At 42.6% G+C, this 21,825-nt stretch overlaps 1 protein-coding gene across 4 annotated transcripts; it reads right to left on the minus strand.

Annotated features, from left to right (window-relative positions):
• Window positions 1-290: 290 nt before the first annotated feature.
• Window positions 291-21,675, minus strand: LOC109865767 (myomesin-2-like). 4 transcript variants are annotated; one of them, XM_031799818.1, is made up of 37 exons: window positions 21,506-21,617; window positions 20,175-20,301; window positions 18,865-18,960; window positions 18,088-18,223; window positions 17,698-17,852; window positions 16,475-16,567; window positions 15,178-15,266; window positions 14,933-14,977; window positions 14,321-14,485; window positions 13,899-14,060; window positions 13,139-13,280; window positions 12,542-12,741; window positions 12,338-12,391; window positions 11,410-11,537; window positions 10,964-11,147; window positions 9,895-10,069; window positions 7,763-7,884; window positions 6,972-7,159; window positions 6,601-6,727; window positions 6,281-6,456; window positions 5,918-6,032; window positions 5,518-5,677; window positions 5,316-5,422; window positions 5,170-5,214; window positions 4,910-5,046; window positions 4,456-4,600; window positions 4,124-4,183; window positions 3,702-3,769; window positions 3,303-3,416; window positions 2,993-3,080; window positions 2,830-2,868; window positions 2,554-2,659; window positions 2,121-2,284; window positions 1,923-1,959; window positions 1,684-1,706; window positions 1,546-1,601; window positions 291-1,356 (listed from the first exon to the last, which is right to left on the minus strand). In XM_031799818.1, exons 2-37 carry the CDS (start codon window positions 20,276-20,278, stop codon window positions 871-873), a joined length of 4,491 nt encoding a protein of 1,496 aa, XP_031655678.1. In that variant the 5' UTR covers window positions 20,279-20,301; window positions 21,506-21,617; the 3' UTR covers window positions 291-870. The 4 variants fall into 4 exon arrangements, with proteins under 4 accessions (XP_031655678.1, XP_031655677.1, XP_031655680.1 ...); XM_031799817.1 differs by lacking the exon at window positions 20,175-20,301 and having other exon boundaries at window positions 21,506-21,675; XM_031799820.1 differs by lacking the exons at window positions 10,964-11,147; window positions 11,410-11,537.
• Window positions 21,676-21,825: the final 150 nt, after the last annotated feature.

The following is a 21,825-nucleotide window of genomic DNA, read 5'->3' on the forward strand; positions in this document are numbered from 1 at the left end:
CTAGTAGTATCTTGTTTGGGTGAAAGGAAACACAGTAGTTTTCTTTATAGGTAGAGTTGTTACCCCAAATGTGACCTCTTCTGTGGAGTGTACATTTGTATTAAGGTACAACATGTTCTTAATACATATTTGAGGAGAATATCAAAAGGATATTGTGCCATACAGACGTCCGTATCGTCTAACGTTATTGGCAAATGACTAAAAGGTTCTTCCTTAAAAGAAAGACAATTGGGAGGTGAGAGGAGACAAGTGAGGGAAATAAAAAGAAAGAATGACAGGAAAAGACAACAGAGGTGATAAATGAGGTTTATTTCTAACACAAAGCAAAGGGGGAAACACAACATGGTGCAGACAAACTTAAGTTCTCTGGCATAGCGACTGCAGTGCGGACGGCACTGGCTGTGTGTCTTTCCGTCTGCACTCTCTGACATCTATTCACCATCCACAGAGAAATGGACACAGACATTTAGACCTGGGCTCAAATACCATTTGAATTCACTTCAAATACTTTAGCTGTGCTTGATTGAGCTTGCCTGTTGCAATGGAAAATTCCGCCCCCTTGGCACCACCTGGCACAAACCCTGCCCACCAGGCACTTTAGACAGGCTGATCCCAGGTCTTCAGACATTCCATTATATAGTACAGTATAGTGGAAGGTGCAGCTTTTTAAAAATGATTAACACTTATGATTAACATCTACTCTGTTAATTTCTTTTATTCAAACATTTCTTGCCCGTTAAAGCTGTGACCAAGCTATATGACATAACACCTAAAATGGACACCATGTAACAGCTTTGGGTTTCACTCAACTCATGCTATAAATCAGTAGCAGAAAATGCTTCAAGCCTTCTCAGGCATCAATATCCCTGGTTACTTTCTAGGGGGGGTTGGTGACTTGAGAGATCTGGCAGGGCTGGGCGACTTAACATGCCTAGGGGGGGTTGGGGATTTGGCGGTTGGGGTGGGGGACCTTAGGGAAGGGGTGGGGGACTTAAGGGATGGGGTGGGGGTCTGGGGGATGGGGGTTTGGGCAGGGGTAGGGGTTTGGGCAGGGGTCTTGGAGGCCAGGGGTGCAGGTGTTGCTCCTCTCCCTCCCATTTTGGGCTCGGGGGGGCTCTCGCCGTGCTTGTAGACGCTCACGGTGATCTCCACAAACTCCCCGCCATATTTGTTCCGTACGTTGATGCTGTACTTGCCGGAGTCCTCCGGCGTGACGGCGGTGATGGTGAGGCTGGCGAACTTATTGGCCTCAAGCGTTATCTTGGCGTGCTCAGTGGAGACTACCTCATTTTCATTCTTGAACCAGGTGACCTCTGGACTGGGGTCACCCCAGACTGTGCAGGTCAGGCTCAGGGTCTGAAGGTGGACAGAGGGAGGTGGAGAGGAGAGGTCAGACGTCCGAGAGATAGAGGTCAGAAAGAAAGATCTCTTGAATATGCACGCAATTCTCTACAAGAGACCACGTATTTTCAATACAATCACAATCTTATACAAGCATATGTCATCATGATATAAAGTTTGTTCAGAGTGCATAGTATATCCCACCTTCTGCTCCATAATGGTGACCACATCCGGTAGACCACCAACCACTCTACCACGGTCTGAGGATTAGAACAGTCAATTAGTACTCGTTGTCACGTAATCACTAGGATAATATGTATTGTGTAAATATAGTCTACTCACTCTTCTCAGCGAAGGCTGCAGCCCTGAAAGATAAAATAACGACATTGTTATAAATCAAGGACTTGGTGTATTACCAAAACATTTGTATACGATGAGGACAAATTCTTGCCTTATAAAACCTGTGGAACTTTTAATTCTTTGATTGTTATTTTATGAGTTGCATTTTGCAAAAAAATAAAAAAATAAGAAACTTTGAATGAAAAACCGTAAGAAGAAAAGCACAGCAATAAGTATCTTACTTGAGTCTCAGGTACTCCTCATAGGCATCGGTATATGCTACAAAAAGACAGATTGACATGATAAGACATCATCTACAAAAGACAAGCTAAGTGCAATTTAAAACAATCCTAGTGGTCAAAACTTCTGGATGTAATGACATGATTTCAACATTGTAACATCGTTTTACCCGCTGGGATTATTTCTCTCGCAATGCTAACCTTGTCCGGAGAGGTCGAATGTGCGAGTGTGGGACTTGGTGGCATCCATAATCTGGATGGAGTAGTGTCCCTTCTCCTTCTCTGATGGCTCCCTGATCTGCATCCAGGCCATCTCAGCTGTGCCGGCGATCCTCATCTTCTCAGACGACGAGATCTTGCTATCCCTAAATGGACATGGTCAGGTTTATTTGTCTAAATGAAACCCCTGTGTTACGGTCTTTCCACAGTGATATTTAAAGGATGGATACTTCACGTTGAGGTAAGACCAACAGACACATTTACCCTACAGTCTAAACTTAAATAAATAAAATGAGTATCTAGAAACATCCATTGATTGGCGTAGGTTACAGTATGCCTTCAAATCTCATCTCCAAAATGGCTGCATACTGTGTAACTGGCCTTGCTGAGTGTGATGTAGATGAGATGTGCGTACTTGTGCAACCAGGCAGTCCTGATCTCCTCTGTGTAGTACTTCATGTAGCACTGGAGCCTGATGCCTTCTGGGGTACACTGAAGCACCAGCTCAGAGGCAGAAGACCCTGAGAGGAAAAGGAGAGGCAGAGACACAACCACACCAACACTAAGTACCTTCACAACCACACCAACACTAAGTACCATCACAACAATACTAAGTACTTTCACAACCACAACAATGCAAAGGAGAACATCAATATTTTTCCCAGCAGGTGTTTTGATACAAAGTACTTACCAGCAATGTGGGCAATGGCGTTGATAATATCATCAAATACTGCAAATCAAAAACAGAATATTTGTAGAAAGAGGAATTAATTTTCAATATGTCCTGATAAAGGAAATGATATTGTATCAATAATCAGATTATAGATAGTGGAGATCCTGGAGCAGGAGTTTACCTTGGCCAGAAATGTCAAAGACAGAAGTGTCTTTCCCTCTGTCATCACTGAGTTTAGCTTCGTAATGGCCCTGGTCTTTCCTGGAGAACTGAAGAAAAAAGGTACTATTTACTGAGATTATATGATCAATTCAGAAAAATCTTGCAATATTTTAGATAGTATCGTGATCTCGGAACAAAAAGCGATACTGTGGGAAATTGAAAAATAGGGTCAATATTCATTTAAGAAAATGTCTGCAAAAAACAGAGTTCCCTTGAGCAGTTGTATTCCTTGTGCAGTCATTGCTTTCAAGGTTCACAGCAGTAGTTACCAAGGAGATGGGGAGAGCAACAGATCCAGACATCACGTTAGGAGGGGTCGCCAGAACAATCTCCTCCTCATCCTTGAACCAGTGGAACACAGTCTCTTTCTTCACATTGGCAACCTGAGACACAAATACATACACAATACAATATGTCCTGCAACTTTTAAATCACTGCAGAGCCTAGTAAAAAGCATGAGCTGAAGCACACCCAAACATGTTTGTAGAGGTGCTGACTAACAGAGAGTAAACTATATCCCAACGAAGTCCCAAAAATTATATATGCTCCCAACAATTTAATGGGTAAACAGCAAAGCCCCAATGATTACAAATGTGTACACAGTTTCAACCTGAAGTAAATTGATATCTGTAACCACAATAACAGGTCCTAGAAAACGTGTTTGTTACCTTGCAGACGAGCAGAACAGTACAGTCGTCATCCACATGGTAGGAAAGGTACTCAGCAAAGTGGGGACCTAAACATGATAAGAAATATTTCATTTTCAAAACTATTATCACAATATACAGTACATTTGTACATTTACGTAATTTAGCACACAATTTTCCTACGGGTCCCGCGTAGGAATCAAACCAACAACCCTGGCGTTGCAAGCACCCTTCTCTACCAACTGAACCACACGGGACCAGTACAAGCGTTATCTACAGCGCAGTCTGAAATGTTGAAAATCAAACTAACAGACCAGCTGATTACTAATGTACGATATCAAGACAACAAAGTCTTCACTTTCTTGTTGTTGACAAATTACAAACTTTCATACTAAATCGATCAAATATGTGCCATCAATCATCTGTGTACTAGGATAGAATACCTTGTTTCCGGATGTGCTCTGACCTCTGGAACTCAGCCTCCTTCAAGACAGCCTTGAACACTGAGAATAGAACACAACAATGTCAGTACTTAACCTAATACCCAACCTCTTACACTCTAGCACCATAGCCTTATAGTAAAGAAGAAAAATCTATCAAATCATTTTAGTGTTTGCTTTAGTTTACCTGGATTGCAAGATGGGCAGAGTTTGTGGTTTTTATTGACTATTCTATTGGTTCTATTGCGCCAGGAAACTGAATCAAGCCCAGATAAAGTATTTGAAATCATCATTGAACCCAGGTCTGACGTACTGTATATTAAATCCCCTCTCACCATCTCTCAACAGGACCAGAGAGCTCTGGTTCTTGGCTCTGCCGTCGTGGATCTGGACGGTGTAGGTGGCCTCGCTGGCCTTGGAGAAGTGATCCACAGTCATCTGGATCACCCTGGTGTTCACATCATGGCTGATCTTGTGGCTCTGTGGCACATACAAAAACACATACCATCATTACATCAGGCATGTTTCCTAATAACTATTACCTTTATGTTTCACTGTTTATATGTTTCATGTGATTATGTCTCATGTTATTTGTTATGTATATTCACACTGCATAATTGCCCCCGGTGGGATGAATAAAATACTATTGAATTAAATTCATCAGTGAAATTCAGAGTACAGGAAAAGGCATCATGTTCTTTTCTGTTGCTTTGTTAATTGTGCCATATAGCACACCTTCCTTATCCTTGATTAAAAAGCAATGTTTGAGGTTGTCGGTTTGGCACCTACATCACTGCTGGTGACCTCCTTGTCGTTGACAATGAACCTATAGGTGACGGCGGGTGACATCTTGAGGCACTGCAACCAGAAACGCACGTGGCCCTTCTCTAGAACCTCATAGTTCAGTTGGTGCTTCAGTGGGACAACTGGACGAAGAAACAAGCAAAGAAATGATCAATTCTCAAGGGATATTTGTTGTGGTATTGTGAGACGATTCCTATGTGACGCTTTACCCCTGACAAAGATGCATATTGAAGGATAATACTCACTTGGATGTCTGATGTTGTAGCTGAGTTCCAGCATGGTGTTCAGGGCTGCAAGATAAAATTCAAGAATGAAGAATATCGGTATAAAACTTTGACAAGAAACATATCTATATTTTTAAATCGGAGTCTAGGAGCGTATCCAAACCTACCATCCTCTGTCACGGTGTGGCTGGCAGAAACTCCATCAGTGTCAGTCACAACCACAGAGAAGGCACCCAAATCACTCACGTCTGGGTTGACGAAAGTCAGCTTAGAGCTGGAAAAGAAATAAATGTCGAGACAAATTATGTTGACAAAAATATTTTGTATGGTTGTATGGTCAATAAAGACAACAAAAAAAAAAACACTTACCGTTTGCCCTTAGTTTCTATGGCGACTCTTGGACAGTCACGGATTTCTTTGTAGTTCTTAGACCAAGCAAAGTTGGAGGTCTCAGAAATCTCACAGGCCTCGAATGACAGGAAAATATCTCCAGTGTCCTCATCCACTCCACACTGGATCTCCTGGGTGCCTTAACACATGAAAACAAACAAAATAATAACCTTCATTGCTGAGTGGTGGAGAGGAAATGTACATAATATGCATCAGCAAAACTGTTCAAACCAAAAGCTAATGAAAATACTGCTCAAAACCAATGGAGGTGTGTGTGTCATATGTTCCTATACCAAAACCGTCAAAAATCCAACAGGCTATATCAGACTGAAGTTATCATACAGTAAATGTCATACAGTTGTCATATAAGTGTTATTACCTGGCAGAGCCTTGGCCACCACCGGCTCAGATGCCTGGGAGGCCTTTCCTACTCCCTCAGCGTTGACAGCCTTCACTTTGAACGTATACTCTGCTCCTGCCTCCAGACCAGTCACCTATACAGCGCCAACGAATCATTAGATCCATTAAACATTACATTGTTTATTGTAGACTGAATCCTAACTTGAGTTACAAGAGCACAACAATGAAATTGAATGAACATTTCTATATCCAAACATGATTCAAGCTACATTTTCGGAATTTTATGCACACATATTACAAGTTAAGATTCAATATACAAACTCTGCAGAGATGATGTGAATCATCATGTCTGCAGGTCTACATACTGTCGCTGCTTGTTTACCTGCAGGTAACAGTGGCCAATAGCCTCTTCATTCAGGGGGTGGTAGTGATGGCCCTTCTTGGCCATCTCCACAATGTATCCAGTGACGGCACTGGCGCCGGTGTAGACAGGGGCCTTCCACAGGATGACCAGGGAGTCACCTCGGACCTCTCTGAGGGCCAAGTCATAGGCTGGACCTAAAGGTCAAAGGTCAAACAGTAACCTTGCACAATCTCACTGCCCATAGCTGGAACATTCAAATTAAATAAGTAACAGGGACATTATACAGTACCACAATACTAATGATTAAAAAAGACTATATAATAAGATGGTTACTTTACCAGGTACTGCAGAAGTCCAGGCCTCACACTTCAGAGGTGTGCTGGGAGCAGAGGGCACGCCCACACCTGCCAGGTTCCCAGCCTGGACCTTAAACTCGTAGAAGGTTCCCTCCGTTAGACCGTCAACCTGAAGAGAAGGGGACAATATTGCGACAGGTACCCAAACATATCCAATATTTTCAACAGTGTTGCTACAAGCAGCTTTGCTATTGGTTTTGAACGGCAGCGTTTTATTATAGATCTAATCATCATTTAGATGCAGAGGGAAGAGTACATCACACTATCAACACCGCAGTTATTAAACCATTATGTATGAAGAAGCAAACCTATTTATCCTAACCAGATGCCACTTCTGACACCACGTGACGTACCGTGTAGGTCTTGGTCTTGGTAGGGGCAGAGTTGACCTCCTTCCAGGCCAGGGTGTCTGCATCACGCTTGTCGACGTAGTAGGCGTTGATCTTGGAGCCACCGCAGTGCTTGGGGCTCTTCCAGGCAATGATCATGGAGACTCCGTCACAGCTCAGCATGGTGATGCCATGAGGTGCACTGGGAGTCGCTGTGGCACAGAGTCACACAGGTACATTCAGGATACCTTTCCATCATGTAAAATTGACCCGTTTTTTTCATTTCAAACATTTCATTTTTTTTTTTTAAATATGGGATTTGTCATACAGTTGCATGAGGGTTTTTTGTTATACAGTGATATATATAGTGGTTAAACTGCATGTACAGTATGGTGGGTGATTTGAAAGGAAACACACGATAATACTGTGATACTCTGACAAGAGTTCAGAGCACAGATACAACAAAAGTTGGGGGAAGGGACAGTGAATAAGTCTGGTGGTGAACCTGTTCAGGAGCAACACTGTGCATTAAAAACACCCCTAGATAACAGAACAACTCAATACATACCATACTCCACTCACCTCTAGATGATACAATAAAATCCTTCATATTAGGCATTGGACAAAGGAAAATAGTCAAAGTTAAGTATTGATAGTAAGGCAATAGAGCTTGCTCTTTGGGGGTCTAGTTAAGGTTACTGTAAAGCACTGTATGTGACAACTGTTGGTGTAAAAATTGTATTCACTTTTTAAATATTGTATTAACTGATGGCAATTCTGCATTTCTCATATGGCAATATTCTATTAAAACTCACTGAGGGCGGACTCCACAGCAATAGGAGTAGACTCCTGGGACTCATCACTGAGGCCATAGATGTTGACAGCCTGGACACGGAACACATAGGTCTCCCCCGGGGTCAGTCCATGGACCACAAACCTAAAACAGGGAAATTAAACATGATCATCTATACGTCTTGAATTTAAGGTAGAATTGCTGACTCTAAGACCTGGACAATATACACGATCGATCAAAAGTTTGGGGTCACTTAGAAATGTCCTTGTTTTTGAAAGAAAAGCACATTCTTTGGCCTTCTTTAGACTACTTGAGTAACTGGAGCATCAGCATTTGTGGGTTCGATTACAGGCTCAAAATGGCCAGAAACAAAGGACTTTTTCTGAAACTCGTCAGTCTATTCTTGTTCTGAGAAATGAAGGCTATTCCATGAGAGAAATTGCCAAGAAACTGAAGATCTTGTACAACGCTGTGTACTACTCCCTTCACAGAACAGCGCAAACTGGCTCTAATCAGAATAGAAAGAGGAGTGGGAGGCCCCAGGGCACAACTGAGCAAAAGGACAACTACATTAGTGTCTAGTGACTCCTCACAAGTCCTCAACTAGTACCCGCAAAACACCAGCCTCAACGTCAACAGTGAAGAGGCGACACTGGGATGCTGGCCTCCTAGCCATCTGGTTCTTGGTCACCTCCCTGACCAAGGCCCTTCTCCCCCGATTGCTCAGTTTGGCCAACTTTAGGAAGAGTCTTGGTGGTTCCAAACTTCTTCCATTTAAGAATGATGGAGGGCACTGTATTCTGGGGATCTTCAATGCTGCAGAAATGTTCTGGTACCCTTCCCCCGATCTGTGCCTCGACACAATTCTGTCTCATAGCTCTACGGACAATTTCTTTAACCTCATGGCTTGGTTTTTGCGGTGACATGCACTGTCAACTGTGGAACCTTTCATAGACAGTTGTGTGCCTTTTCCAAATCATGTCCAAACAATTTAATTTACCACAGGTGGACTCCAATCAAGTTGTAGAAACATCTCAAGGATGATCAATGGAAACAGGATGGACCTGAGCTCAATTGTCGGAGGGCTAGGGTCAGTCTGTTATATCTGGAGTATTTCTCCAGTCTTATCCGGTGTCCTGTGTGAATTTAAGTATGCTCTCTCTAATTGTTTCTTTCTTTCTCTCGGAGGACCTGAGCCCTAGGACCATGCCTCAGGACTACCTGGCATGGTGACTCCTTGCTGTCCCCAGTCCATCTGTCCGTGCTGCTGCTCCAGTTTCAACTGTTCTGCCTGCGGCTATGGAACTCTGACCTGTTCACCGGATATGCTACCTGTTCCAGACCTGCTGTTTTCAACTCTCTAGAGACAGCAGGAGCGGTAGAGATACTCTCAATGATCGGCTATGAAAAGCCAACTGACATTTACTCCTGAGGTGCTGACCTGTTGCACCCTCGACAACTACTGTGATTATTATTATTTTACCATGCTGGTCATTTATGAACATTTGAACATCTTGGCCATGTTCTGTTATAATCTCCACCCGGCACAGCCAGAAGAGGACTGGCCACCCCTCATAGCCTGGTTCCTCTCTAGGTTTCTTCCTAGGTTTTGGCCTTTCTAGGGAGTTTTTCCTAGCCACCATGCTTCTACACCTGCATTGCTTGCTGTTTGGGGTTTTAGGCTGGGTTTCTGTACAGCACTTTAAGATATCAGCTGATGTAAGAAGGGCTATATAAATACATTTGATTTGATTTAAACTTCCAGTCTGATAGCAAAACGGTCTGAATACTTATGTAAATACGGTTTTAATACATTAAAATTTCTAAAAACCTGTTTTTGCTTTGTCATTATGGGGTATTGTGTGTAGATTGCTGAGGATTTGTTTTTATTTAACACATAGAATAGGGCTGGAGCGTAACAAAATGTGGAAAAAGTCGAGGGGTCTGAATACTTTCTGAAGGCACTGTAGGTGTCAGGATTTTGCCAAATCAGTGTTTTGTTTGCAAAGATTTGATTTCTGGATTATTCTCAAGCCAGAGGCCTGTCACACTACATTCACCGTCCCATCTCCTTTAATAACATATCTAATATTAAATCACTGCCGTAGCTTGAATAGATAACTAGTAGACAAACGTCTATGTTTAAATGGCTACCTGGTGTGCTTGTAGGGCTTGTGGTTGCATGGGGCCCAGGCCTTGGATCCCACCAAAGAGGCATCTATGTAGTACCCAATGAGATGGTTGGGGTGTTTGGGGGGGTCCCACTGCACAAACACAGAGGACTTGGTGTTCCTGGTGGCAACCACCTGACCAGGAGCGGAGGGAACACCTACACAGGCAAAACACATGCATGTTGGGGACTGGAGATATTGAATTGATGTATCATTTCTAAACAGTAACAGAGTAAAGCGGTTAGGAATGAGAAAAACATGCATCTTCATTATAAATCTTCAAATAAATGATTGTCATCATTTATAAACACCTTCATTTAAGACGGGAAAAATAAAGCATTTCTCATTATGCATTACATACCTGATGCGACGGGATATCTTGGTGCAATGTTATGAGGAGATAGACATAAAGAACAATGGACACAATAACATGTAAACATGTGGACTATATTCCACAAAACATACCCTCAGCAAGGGATGACATTATTTTCAGTTGTGATGATACATGATGTCATGCATCTTTGATGACGGGAGTTCATGACAGACAAGAGTGTACCATTATCAATCATGGCTACTATTGAGGGTACGAAATGTATTTTGGGATTGTGACGTTAGGGTGAGGAAACTGTAGGATTTGATGTGACTTAATCATGCCCATCATCATTGGTAGTTAGTTTCTCCAAAATACGATCAGGGGTGAAAGACCGATTTGTGATTGTGACATTACAGGAGTGTGATAGTCACATTACATAAATCTCAGTGTGTTTCAAGTAAGGGATAAACGTTGGGCTTTATATTGTACATACCAACAGGCCGCTCACTACCTGAAACATATGTTAACCAGAGTCTCATTTGTCAAAGTAGAATTGGAAGGATTCCTTGACTGTCACTGTTTGTAAATGCATGTATCATATGCATGTATCATACATTTTGTGTGTGTATGTGTGTGTACCCGTCTGTGTGTGTGTAATCATCTCTGTGTGTGTGTGTGCCTGCCTGTGCCTGTGCCTGTGTGTGTGTGTGTGCCTGTGTGTGCTAAACCCCACTCTTACCATGCTCATCCACCTTTTCGATGGGATCTGTAGGCTTAGAGGCCTCGCTGGCGCCGTACAAGTTCTCAGAATGCACACGGAACTGGTACTTTTTCCCGGCTTCCAAATCGAAAACGGGGTAGCGAGCGGACTGCAGTTTCACTGCTGTGTTGATCCTCTGCCAAGCCCCAGTGCCTGACACGGACTAGTGGATTTTTGGGACGGGGAAGGCAAATGAGAGGTAAAAGCCTTCTACAACATCATTGAATCACTAATCTCATTCGAAAAAATGCCTTTAGCAACATACCTGCCAGCTGTTATTTCTGCCATTTTGCAAAAAATATTACTGCACTTTAGACAGATTGAAAGTTGTGAAAAGATCAAATGGCCTGTCTAATCTACTACAGTAGACTGTACTGAGAGATCTACATGCTGTAGATGGGAAGGGGAAAGGAGCAGCCACACACCTTCTCAATGATGTACCACAGTGGTGCCCGTCCACGAGGGCTGGGGGGTTTCCAGCTCAGCACGATATATGATTTGAATATCTCTGAGGCATGCACATCTGTAGGCTCCCCCGGCAATGTAACGTAACCTATGTGGGGATTGGATGGCATTGAACAACACTTCTTCATAACACTTATTATTTGAGCAATAATTAGATCAAACTTTAAAGTACATTTGGGGTTCATTTAGTATTTATTATTATGGAATTACATTTGGGGTTAGTTTAGATCGTTTTAGTTACAATGTTTGCGTCAAGAGTTAGATGATGGGTTAAAAGTTATACAACGCAAAGGATGACGTTTGGATATGAAAAATGAAGGATATAAGTTCGAAGGAAAATACATCTAATCTACCCATGTTAAATCTAAGTTTAAAGAGCTGGCTGGTTAGTTGCCTATTTATTATGGTGCTCGTCTCACCGTTAGTCCAGTGGTGTCAATGAAGTTGCTTAGAAAAGTTGTTTTTATTCATTCTTATTATGAAGTTTTGATATTATTATGACTCCTATCATTAAGAGTTGTTACGATGGCAATGCCAACGTCCAATCTAAAAGCAGAAGGTGAGCATGAAGCGTGCGGGTTTATTGATTAATAATGATGAGAGAAATCCTTCAATTTCTCCTTTAAGGTACTGAGAACACAAGTATTTATGTGTACATACATTCATGTGTATAGTATTGTATATTGTAAGGGCTTTTGCCGATACGATATATTCAACAGGTATTTGCTTTGATGGATATTGGTCAGTTCGGGAAATGTTGTGGATATGTTAATTTCAACGCTGAGTGGAAGGTTCATTTGTTACCCAGTGTTTTTGTTTAATAGAGGAGAGGAATAGAACAGACTCAACACAATATTTTTGTCCGTTACCATTGTTGGCATACTCTACCTTCCAGGTCATCCTCTTTAATCACTACTTCATGTTTCCCATCCAGTTTAATCCCTGTTTCAACAGAGGAAAAACCAGAAAAGTCATGTGTGACACAAAGGTACATCTGCTGTCTGATATTTCACCCAAAAATATAAATACAAAAGATGTCCTTTGAGTATGCACTCTCAAGTAGACATCATGAGTCTGTGTGTAGTTATGTACCTTGCAGTCTCTCTCGCTCAGCTGGGTCCAGGGCAGTCACCTTGTCAGACTCCCGGGACGGTCTGCTGATCCCGGCACTGTTGACAGCCCTGACCCGGAAGTGGTAGGCGTGACCCACGCTCAGGCCGTGCACGGGGTACTTACAGATCCGCACTGAGGCGTCGTTACACTGGGACCAGGTAGCACTACCAGACTCACGTCTGTACAGGAGGAGGAGGAATTACATCATAAACCATAGAATGTATTGACGTGTGAAAGTGCTTGGTCTGAATGGACATCCACAATGATACTGAAGATGTTTGTAGTTCCATCAGTCATTTATCTCGAAATCTAATTTGCGTGCCTTTGTCACAAGTCTTTGTTTGGCTCTGTGAGATCCGGTAGCTTCACAAAATCAATTGCTCAACCAGATTAGATCTGAAACATCATGTGACCGTGAAGTTTCTCACAATCACTCCACTGTCTTACACTCTCAATGGCCATCCTTTAGGTCTTCTGCATCTTCTAACAACTACAATCAAATCTGCTTCTATTGACCATTGTTGGAGATTCTGTATGAGAGAGTCTAACGTAAGGTTCTAAATGACTAAAACTGACTTGTCCACAAAGTATCCGGTGATGGCAGCCTCGTTGGTGGTGTTGGGGGGTTTCCAGGCAACCAGGACGTAGTCCGAGTTGATGTCAAACGCCTTGACGCTGATTGGTGCACCAGGTGCTCCGGCCACAGAGGGAGCAGCATCTGGGGAATAAGGAAGAGAACAAGGAAGCAAGGTGGGACTGAAGAGAATAAGGAGACAAAGTGGCAACACTGTATAAATCACTTGGGTTAACACATGCAAATATGTATGGGATTATGTAAAATGCCTAGACCATATCTTTGTGTTGAGTCAGGCCTGAAGTTTAAAGGGCCCATTGGAACTGTGTCATTTATCACTAAATGTTTCTTAACAACAAACCTCAAACCTGGTATTGTTTCTAATGTATAGAATTATAGTTTAAAAAAAAATCCTTTCTAATGTATAACATTAAATAATATTTCTCAAATATAAATATGTTGTTTCTACACTCTTAGAAAAAAGGCTTCCAAAAGGATTCTTCCACATTAGAGAACCGTTTTTGGTTCCAGGTAGAACCCTTTTGGGTTTCATGTAGAACCCTCTGTACATAGGGCTCTACATGGAACCCATCTACATGGAACCCAAAATGGTTCGACCTGCAACCAAAAAGGACTCTTCAAAGGGTTCTCCTATGGGGACAGCAGAAGAACCCTTTTAGGTTCTAGATAGATTTCTAAGAGTGTTTGCTGCTTTATTGTCAAATTATAATATCATTTAATTATAAGACCATATGACTTTACCTTTCACAAAGAGGTAGGCGCTGTGCTCGGTGGTGCCGTCCTTTGTCCACATGCGGAGGGTGTACAGACCCTCATCATCCTTGGCCAGGTGGGGCAAAGTCAAAGTGGCAGCGCCCCCACCAACCTTAATCTCAGCCAACTTCCCAGCCTTCAGCAGTTTATCTGATCAACAACAGAGACGGGATAGCAACACTTTATCGAGTAGTTGGTTGTTGTTGAGAGTTGACCGTAAGAACGTGATGGTAGAATGTTTTCAAAAACTGTTGCTTCATTCTATGTCATACTGTAATATGCTGGGCTGCGCTGTACGGACATGTGCTGTGAATTAAGGTGCACTGTGCTTTCTACACAATGTACTGTATGGCTTTCCTGTGTGGTGCTGTTTGTGATGATGTACCATTGAGTAATGTTCACTCGCTCACCGTCTCTGTACCACTGGGCCAATGGTGGTACGTTGGGCAGATCAGGGACCACCACCATGGTACACACCAGACTAATGGAACCTCCCTCTGTTCCGAACGACACTCCAAACCTATCCAGCATGGTGATCTCCAGCTTACTGTGGTGGATCACAGTCATATGGGGCACTGAGGAGAAGACAAGGACAACACATGCTAATATATTAGTACAACATATAAAACAACATATACCTATATCAGTATATAATACATACAGATATTATGCAGCTTGTGGATGAAGAAATGTCAGTATGACATGTAAACAAACCAGTTTAGCACAATCCAATATTATCATGGTTGATGTGTTCGTAAAAGTGTTGTATTGTGACATTGTAAGGTCCTTCAGTGTGTGTTGAATATAAGTCGCCCCTTGTTTTCATTTGTTGACTGTCTCAGGGCCAGAACAACACAAAGTCACACTCACAATAGTTTCCAGTGCTTATCAGGCCACTTAGATAGAGACTGTTATTTGTGGACTCTGATCTCAAGCAAAGCCTGCCATGTCTGGGCCCCACTCCAGCAGCACTGGGCTGGTTCTCCACCCACCCTCCTTCTCAATCCACTCTTTCCTCTCACCTTGACCAGAAAGCTGGCAGGACCCATAGGCTCCTCCTGCTGGTCCTATGAGGAATACAAATCATTTTTAGAGAGGGAAGAAGGAACATTATTTTTTTTAATGAAGACCTTCATTCAGATTCATATGCTATGGGTGTTTGTTGCGTTGGAGAGTGACATTTGAGGGAACTTTTAATAGCAGCTCAAGTCCTTCAGTGCAAATACTTCAAAGACAGGGAGAGAGAGAGAGAGAAAAAAAAACTCACTATTGACAGTGACAAAGGCCTTGCTGGTAGTTGATCCATGGGAGTTCGTTGCCACGGCGCTGTACTCTGCAGTATCACTCACCACGCACCTAAGTGAAGGAAATTAGATATTAGTATATTATGATTTCATTGGCTCAAATAAACGGTACATGTGTATTGTGCTGTTCATTATCACTGTTTCTACAACAGGTCGGTCTAATCCTGAATTCTGATTGGTTAAAAACTTTTTATGTCATAGGGGGTTATTGGCATTGTGTTAAATTACTTCAGGACTGTGTAAATCCAAGAAATGCATTTAGTTCATAACATCCTCCCCTTCATCTTCATGCCTTTTAAAGGACGACTTTTAATCCCAGTCAAATGTTTGACGACATGAGTGAGAAGAAGGAGACATTGCATTTTAGAAAGTGATCTCATGGCTTGAGAGCGCTGTCGAACAGAAGGCGACGTTCTGAAGCAGCAGAAGGCGTTAATAAGAAGGCGGCACATCGTGAGGACAGACACTCCCAAGGAGAAACCGAGGGTGAGAATAGAAGAGGAGAAATGTGACCGTCCCCCCTGGAAGTACTATTTTAAAGACGATTCCTTTTCCATTTTCCCAGCTGGGGTGATATGGATCTCCGGCCATGTTATTCCCACCGTTACTCTCGTTCTCTTCAAATATTATCAAAGACAACTAATTGATTAAGTGAGGAAAAGAAAAGGGTATGAAAGAGAGCGTGTTGGGGTGGAGGGGCTACCTTAAACGGCGGTGTCCTTTTTGACCTAGTAACGTAATGACGACGTAGGAGAGATTCAGTGCAGAGAGCGAGAGAGGGGGGAGGAGGAATGAACGGATCGAATGACACGGAGGTCAGCACTTCGGTATGAACAGCTGAGGCATCGTGAAGACGAGGCCCGGGCGGGCCAGCGACATGCAGGCTGTCTTTAGAGGCTTTAGACTAAATAGGAAATGCAACAACCCCCTCCCCCCTTCAGTTTCACTGGGGTGCCATTCACTTCCACTGGCAACAGGGAACAACCAAAGGGGGACAATGGGTACCGCCTGACAACAAGTGGAAAAACAACACCAGTTCATAGAGTAGAACAAGGCAAGTGACAATTTCATTTGAAGTCAGTAAGTTCAAGAAATAAAACACAATTTAATGTATGTAATAATGATTTACAAATACTACAGTATGTGAATTGAATTTCGGTTCATGTCCTTAATCAAGTTGAAATTAACCCGAACTTGACCTTGGTCAAATTAAACCAATTAACATGAAAAGAGACAGTGAATTAGAGTGAGGTACAGTACCTGCTAATAATCAGACTGTGTACTCCATACTTGCTCTCAATCTTGTACTTTCCTGGGGCACTCAGTGGGTCAACAGGTTTTCCTCCCTTATACCTGAAAGTACAAGGCATCAAATTATTAAGTGGGTTCTGATGGAATTTTTAGTACTGAAGTGTTTTTAATAGATCTGTTATGTGACATATAACTAATATTGCATAATTAATATGTTAGCATATTTGACATTACTTCAATGGTTAAACGTCACTATTTTGAACATTTCTAATGAGACCGTGTTGACAGGAAACCTTTTTTTTCTCCCCAATTTCGTGGTATCCAATTGGTAGCTACAGCCCTGTCTCATCGCTGCAACTCCCGTACGGACTCGGGAGAGGTGAAGGTCGAGAGCCGTGTGTCCTCCGCAGCACAATGCCCACTTAACACGGAAGCTAGCCGCACCAATGTGTCGGAGGAAACACAGTACACCTGGCGACTGTGTCACGGTGCACTGCGCACGGCCCGACAGGAGTCGCTAGTGCGCGATGGGACGAGGACATCCCTGCCGGTCAAACCCTCCGCTAACCTGGATGACGCTAGGACAATTGTGCGCCGCCCCATGGGTCTTCCCGGTCGCGGCCCGGCTGTGACAGAGCCTGGACTCGAACTCGGAATCTCTAGTGGCACAGCTAGCACTGCGATGCAGTGCCTTAGACCACTGTACCATTCGCGAGGCCGTTGACAGGAAACAAACAAAATATAGCCGAAATATCTGTGAAGTTCCTCCAATAATCAGTGAAATGTGCAGAGACATTTATAGCATGAGACAAGACCAAGGTGCTGGCTGTTAAAGTAGAGACGGTGTAATTGGTGCTAATGTGATCATTAACATAGCGCTAATGAGACCCATAGAGTGAGGAAACCTCACTAAAAAGCTCCAATAGACACCATAATGAAGGCCAGTCAAGTACTGTCCCAGAGGACAAATCTGGTTGAAATGATGTCATTATAACCAGTTTACAACCACAAATGCAGGTAAATGCTAATTAAAAGTGCATTCTAATCCATCGTAGGCAAACGTCTCTAAACTGTCTGTCTATAAATTAAGCAGTTGCTAAGTTGTTGGTAAAACATGTCACATCTCAAAGACTACATGGCTAATCATAGTGGTTACCAGATGCAGACACAATATGGAAACGGATACATAATGAAGTACAACAGTGGTTCAATAAGAGGCGAGCGCTCCTAACCATTTGACAATAGGCCTGGGGTGACCGTCCACGGTGCAAAACAGCTTGACAGGAGTCTTCTCCCACGCGGCGTGGGGCCTCAGAGCCACCAGGAAGTCAGGGGCCTTGTCCGTCTCCGTACTCGACGTCCCCTTCTTGTGCATCATCTCCTGCACCTGAGGAGAAACCAGTAAAGGTTGCATTAGCAAATGAGGGGCAACCTTTCATCCACCAGTGATAAGGTTAGTGCAGGTAGAAATAGGATAATAGAAACTATAGGCAAAACGCTATCAAATATGACATATCTGTTTAACTGTGATATTTGCAAATCACAGGGTTTCATCAATGATATCTGATCCTGTGTCAGTAGCACTGCATATAACATGATCCTTCCACAATCCAGTGTATTACCTCCCTCTTAATCGCAATATTCTCCACTTGGGTCTTTGTGGCCACTCGCATCCTGTGGAGCTCCTTCTGAATTGAAGCAAGTCCTTTCCCAACATGACTAGACACTCGCTGGTACTCCTCTATCTCATCGGTGCTCCTACATACATATTCCATAGCAGGAAAGATACGAATTTATATATCGGTATAATATACAGGGTTTAATAAAAAAACGACAACAACAGACGAACACTTCAACGTATTGTCCAGTGTTAGGTCAGATAGGTTATTAACATCTAACCAACTCATCCTGTATAACAGGGTTCCACAACTGGGGGCTTGCTTTTTTCCCCCCATTGTTTTGTGTGTTCATTGTTGGATATAAAAATCGTCCCGCAGCTGAATCTATTTGATGATCCCTGCTGTATAATGAAACACAACACATGTACCAGGACACAATTTGGCATATTTTCTGTGTTTTTCAGTCACCATAGTAGCTCCTGCTAGTCTTTGCCTGCAGTCAGCTCTGACTGTGGTAAATATTCCCTTACACCTAAAACAGCATGACATATGGGCCCTGTCCAGAAACAACCCCTAGCCCCTTCCCCTAGGCACTTCATGTAAACCTGAAAGAATGTAATAGGTATGGTAGTAGTTCCATCTTACTTGGGTGGAGATTTTGCCAAATTGCTTACACCTATCGAATCCTTTCAGATCTACACAAGTGTCAAGGGGTAAAAGCTAGGGGTTGTTTCTGTACTGGGCCAATGTAGCTGTGAGACACTGTCCTATTGGACCCACCTCTGGCTGAACGCTGGCACTGTATAGGCTGGTTCAGCCATAGCCTCTGTGGCGTGGGTGTGCTGCACCTGGTTCACAGACTTAGAGCTAGATTTCCTGTGGAGAGAGAGCAGTCGTTAGAGTCATTAGAACAGGTAGATAGGAAGATTTTTTAAAAACACTTAGTGCCAGCACTGTTTGGTGGTACTGTGATTTTAAAATGTAAAAACAATTGTAGAATATACTTCATATTAAAAACCAAAAAGGGACATAAAAACTAATAAAGCATTTAATTTAGTGGTTTTCACTTAGATAGTGAGATCATTGGTATTGGACAAAAGTTCACTTTTCAACCTCATTTTCAACCTCCAGCACAATACCAGTGTCAACATATGTGAAAATTGAGCATTTACACGTTTTGTAGAAAAAAAATAAAAAGTTAAAAACGTCTACCCGATGACATCATCAAAAGTGAAACATTTTAAAAACATGGATTTTCAAACACTATGAGATTCGTGGTGACGTGAGGAGCAAGAAAATACCATCCCTTGGGCTAGAAAATCACCGTGGCCTACCCTGTGATGTCACAGAGAAACATTGTTTTTTGTACTTTTCTTATCTTTTTAACCACAGATCATAGAAACGTGCTGTTTTCACATATATGGACACTGGTTTGGTGCTGGAAATTATGAATAGGAGGTTGAAAAGTTACAGAATTGCCCTTTTAATTTCTTAGCAAATATAACCAGTAGAGAGTCCAGTAACTGGATAGTTTTTTTTCTTGATGGGTTGGGGTCTAGAAAAGGGTTCAGCATATGTTTCAGGCACAGTAAAGCAGTGGCATGCGCACTAGACATGGGTTGCATAACAACATCAACGTCACGGCCTGCTAGGACCTGGTCAATAGGTCCCAACACTTTGGCTTCTGCTTGCAGCGTGACAAATTCTGAGTTTGAGGCTTCATTGGGTACAGTTCCATTTGAACACCACCACTTCAGCTCACCACAGACTCCTATAACCTTAGAATTGCAGTTTGAAGCACAGCCGATGGCGTAACCACCAAAGGGTTGGGGTGGTCTGAGGAGCGCTAAAGCAACATCTAGTGGCCTGATATGACCCTACGACCCTAAAACAAGGCAGAATCCATTGCTGCAAGCCGCATAGCATCAGCATGGGGTGGTGTACATTTGAAGTTGGAGACCATCTCTTGTCCACTCCACTTCCCTCTACACCAGCACCATGTACATCCACACTATTGTGCTCCAGCTGCTGTATTGCCAAAAAACTGCTTTCTATAGTGCTGCAGGTGAGCAATAACACTAATCCCCTACCTTGAAGAGTGCTCCTTGACAACATGCTTAGTAGTGTGAGAGCTGTGATGGCTGACGTGGCTCACATGCTTCTTCTGATTAAAATGCATGACCTTGGTAGCCATGGCTGGAACACTTCAAAAGAAACCTAGTCACAATACCAGGTAAGGAGAGGGAGGAGGGAAATGGAATTGTTTACCTTTACTTCACATGCAACTGAACATTGGAGGTGGTTTGCTGTGTTAATGACGTTTCCAACATTAACGTCAATGTATTTAGCATGATCAGACACAATAATGACTTCCCATTGAGCGCTTTTCACGCTGCTTTTGTCAACTATAGTTGTCAACCTTCTACGGTTGATGTGAATCTGCAAAGCCTTAGTACATGAATAGTCCCTATTATCATCAACTTTCACATAATTATTGACAACATAGCCTAACTGCAGCGCCCGCACTTGTAGGCACACAGGCTCTCTCTGTCTTTGAAGGCCTCACAAAATGGCTGTCGAAGGACTGATACGCAATGGTTATTATTTCTCCATTAAACTCCAAATACTTTGCCAGAGAATAGATCTTTCACATTATCTCCCTTGCATACTAATTCTATGATATTTATCCCACAAATTACATGTTCAGGCATAACTTTATGGTTTAAGAGGGGCCATGAATGTTGCCTCCACATACCACCATATAAACAGGGGTCAGCCCCTCAAATGTTTCACCTTACAGCGAGCACAGCTCATCTATGAATAGCTGAAAGAAGTTTGAAGGCTAATGCACTGGAGAAATATAGTCAAAAGCCACAGAAGAAAATTAGTAGCCTGCACGTTTGGCTGAATGTAGGGCAATACTCATTAGAAAATAAATTGGCCTAACATAAATAAGACAAGTCATCAACATCCTGATCAATCAATACATTGCCTCTAAATAAATTCAATACTAAACTGTTTATGTACTCTCCCAATACAGTACACTATCCAACTTTCCAGGACATGTCTTAGGTATACAATCATTCGTTAGGTTGCCAAACTGATGCACCCAAGAAAATAGGTTCAGCGACCTCTTCATTCAAACGCATGCCATTAGTGCACAGTGAAAGTATAACTGCCTTCAGATAAATTTCAACACAACCCCTTATCCCTCACCGGAGACAAATGATCAATCCCCAAAACAACTACAGACATGTAAATATGTCACTCTTTCATTTAGCCTACGTGTATGACCCCATATATGGCCATTATCAACGTTCATGTATTGGAAATAAAAGGTTCCACTGAAATAAAAATATTGGATTTATAACAACCCGCTCAGCGTAATTATGATAAAATAACAGATAGAAACGCGACTCACCCCTTGAGATTAAAACAGCGCAAAGCCGTAGCAGACGAGCCTGATGCCGCTTGGGAGGCACTTGCTGATGGTAACAAAAATATTACCCTCTCACTCAAGGAATGGCTTTCCCCGACCACCCCATGTATGGATGCACTTATGACTATATATAGCATTTACCAAAATTTTCTGACCCATTCAACACTTTCAGTCAAAGTTGACGAGGGCAGGTGGCTGTTGAAATGGTCAAATAATTAACACAAATATTTGCGTCATTTTCGTCGATATTATTGTAGGATTTTTCAACAGGTTATTTATTGGATAAACTGTCTTTCCTTGCA

Source organism: Oncorhynchus kisutch, linkage group LG20, assembly GCF_002021735.2.
Source record: "Oncorhynchus kisutch isolate 150728-3 linkage group LG20, Okis_V2, whole genome shotgun sequence".
Lineage (NCBI taxonomy): Eukaryota > Metazoa > Chordata > Actinopteri > Salmoniformes > Salmonidae > Oncorhynchus > Oncorhynchus kisutch.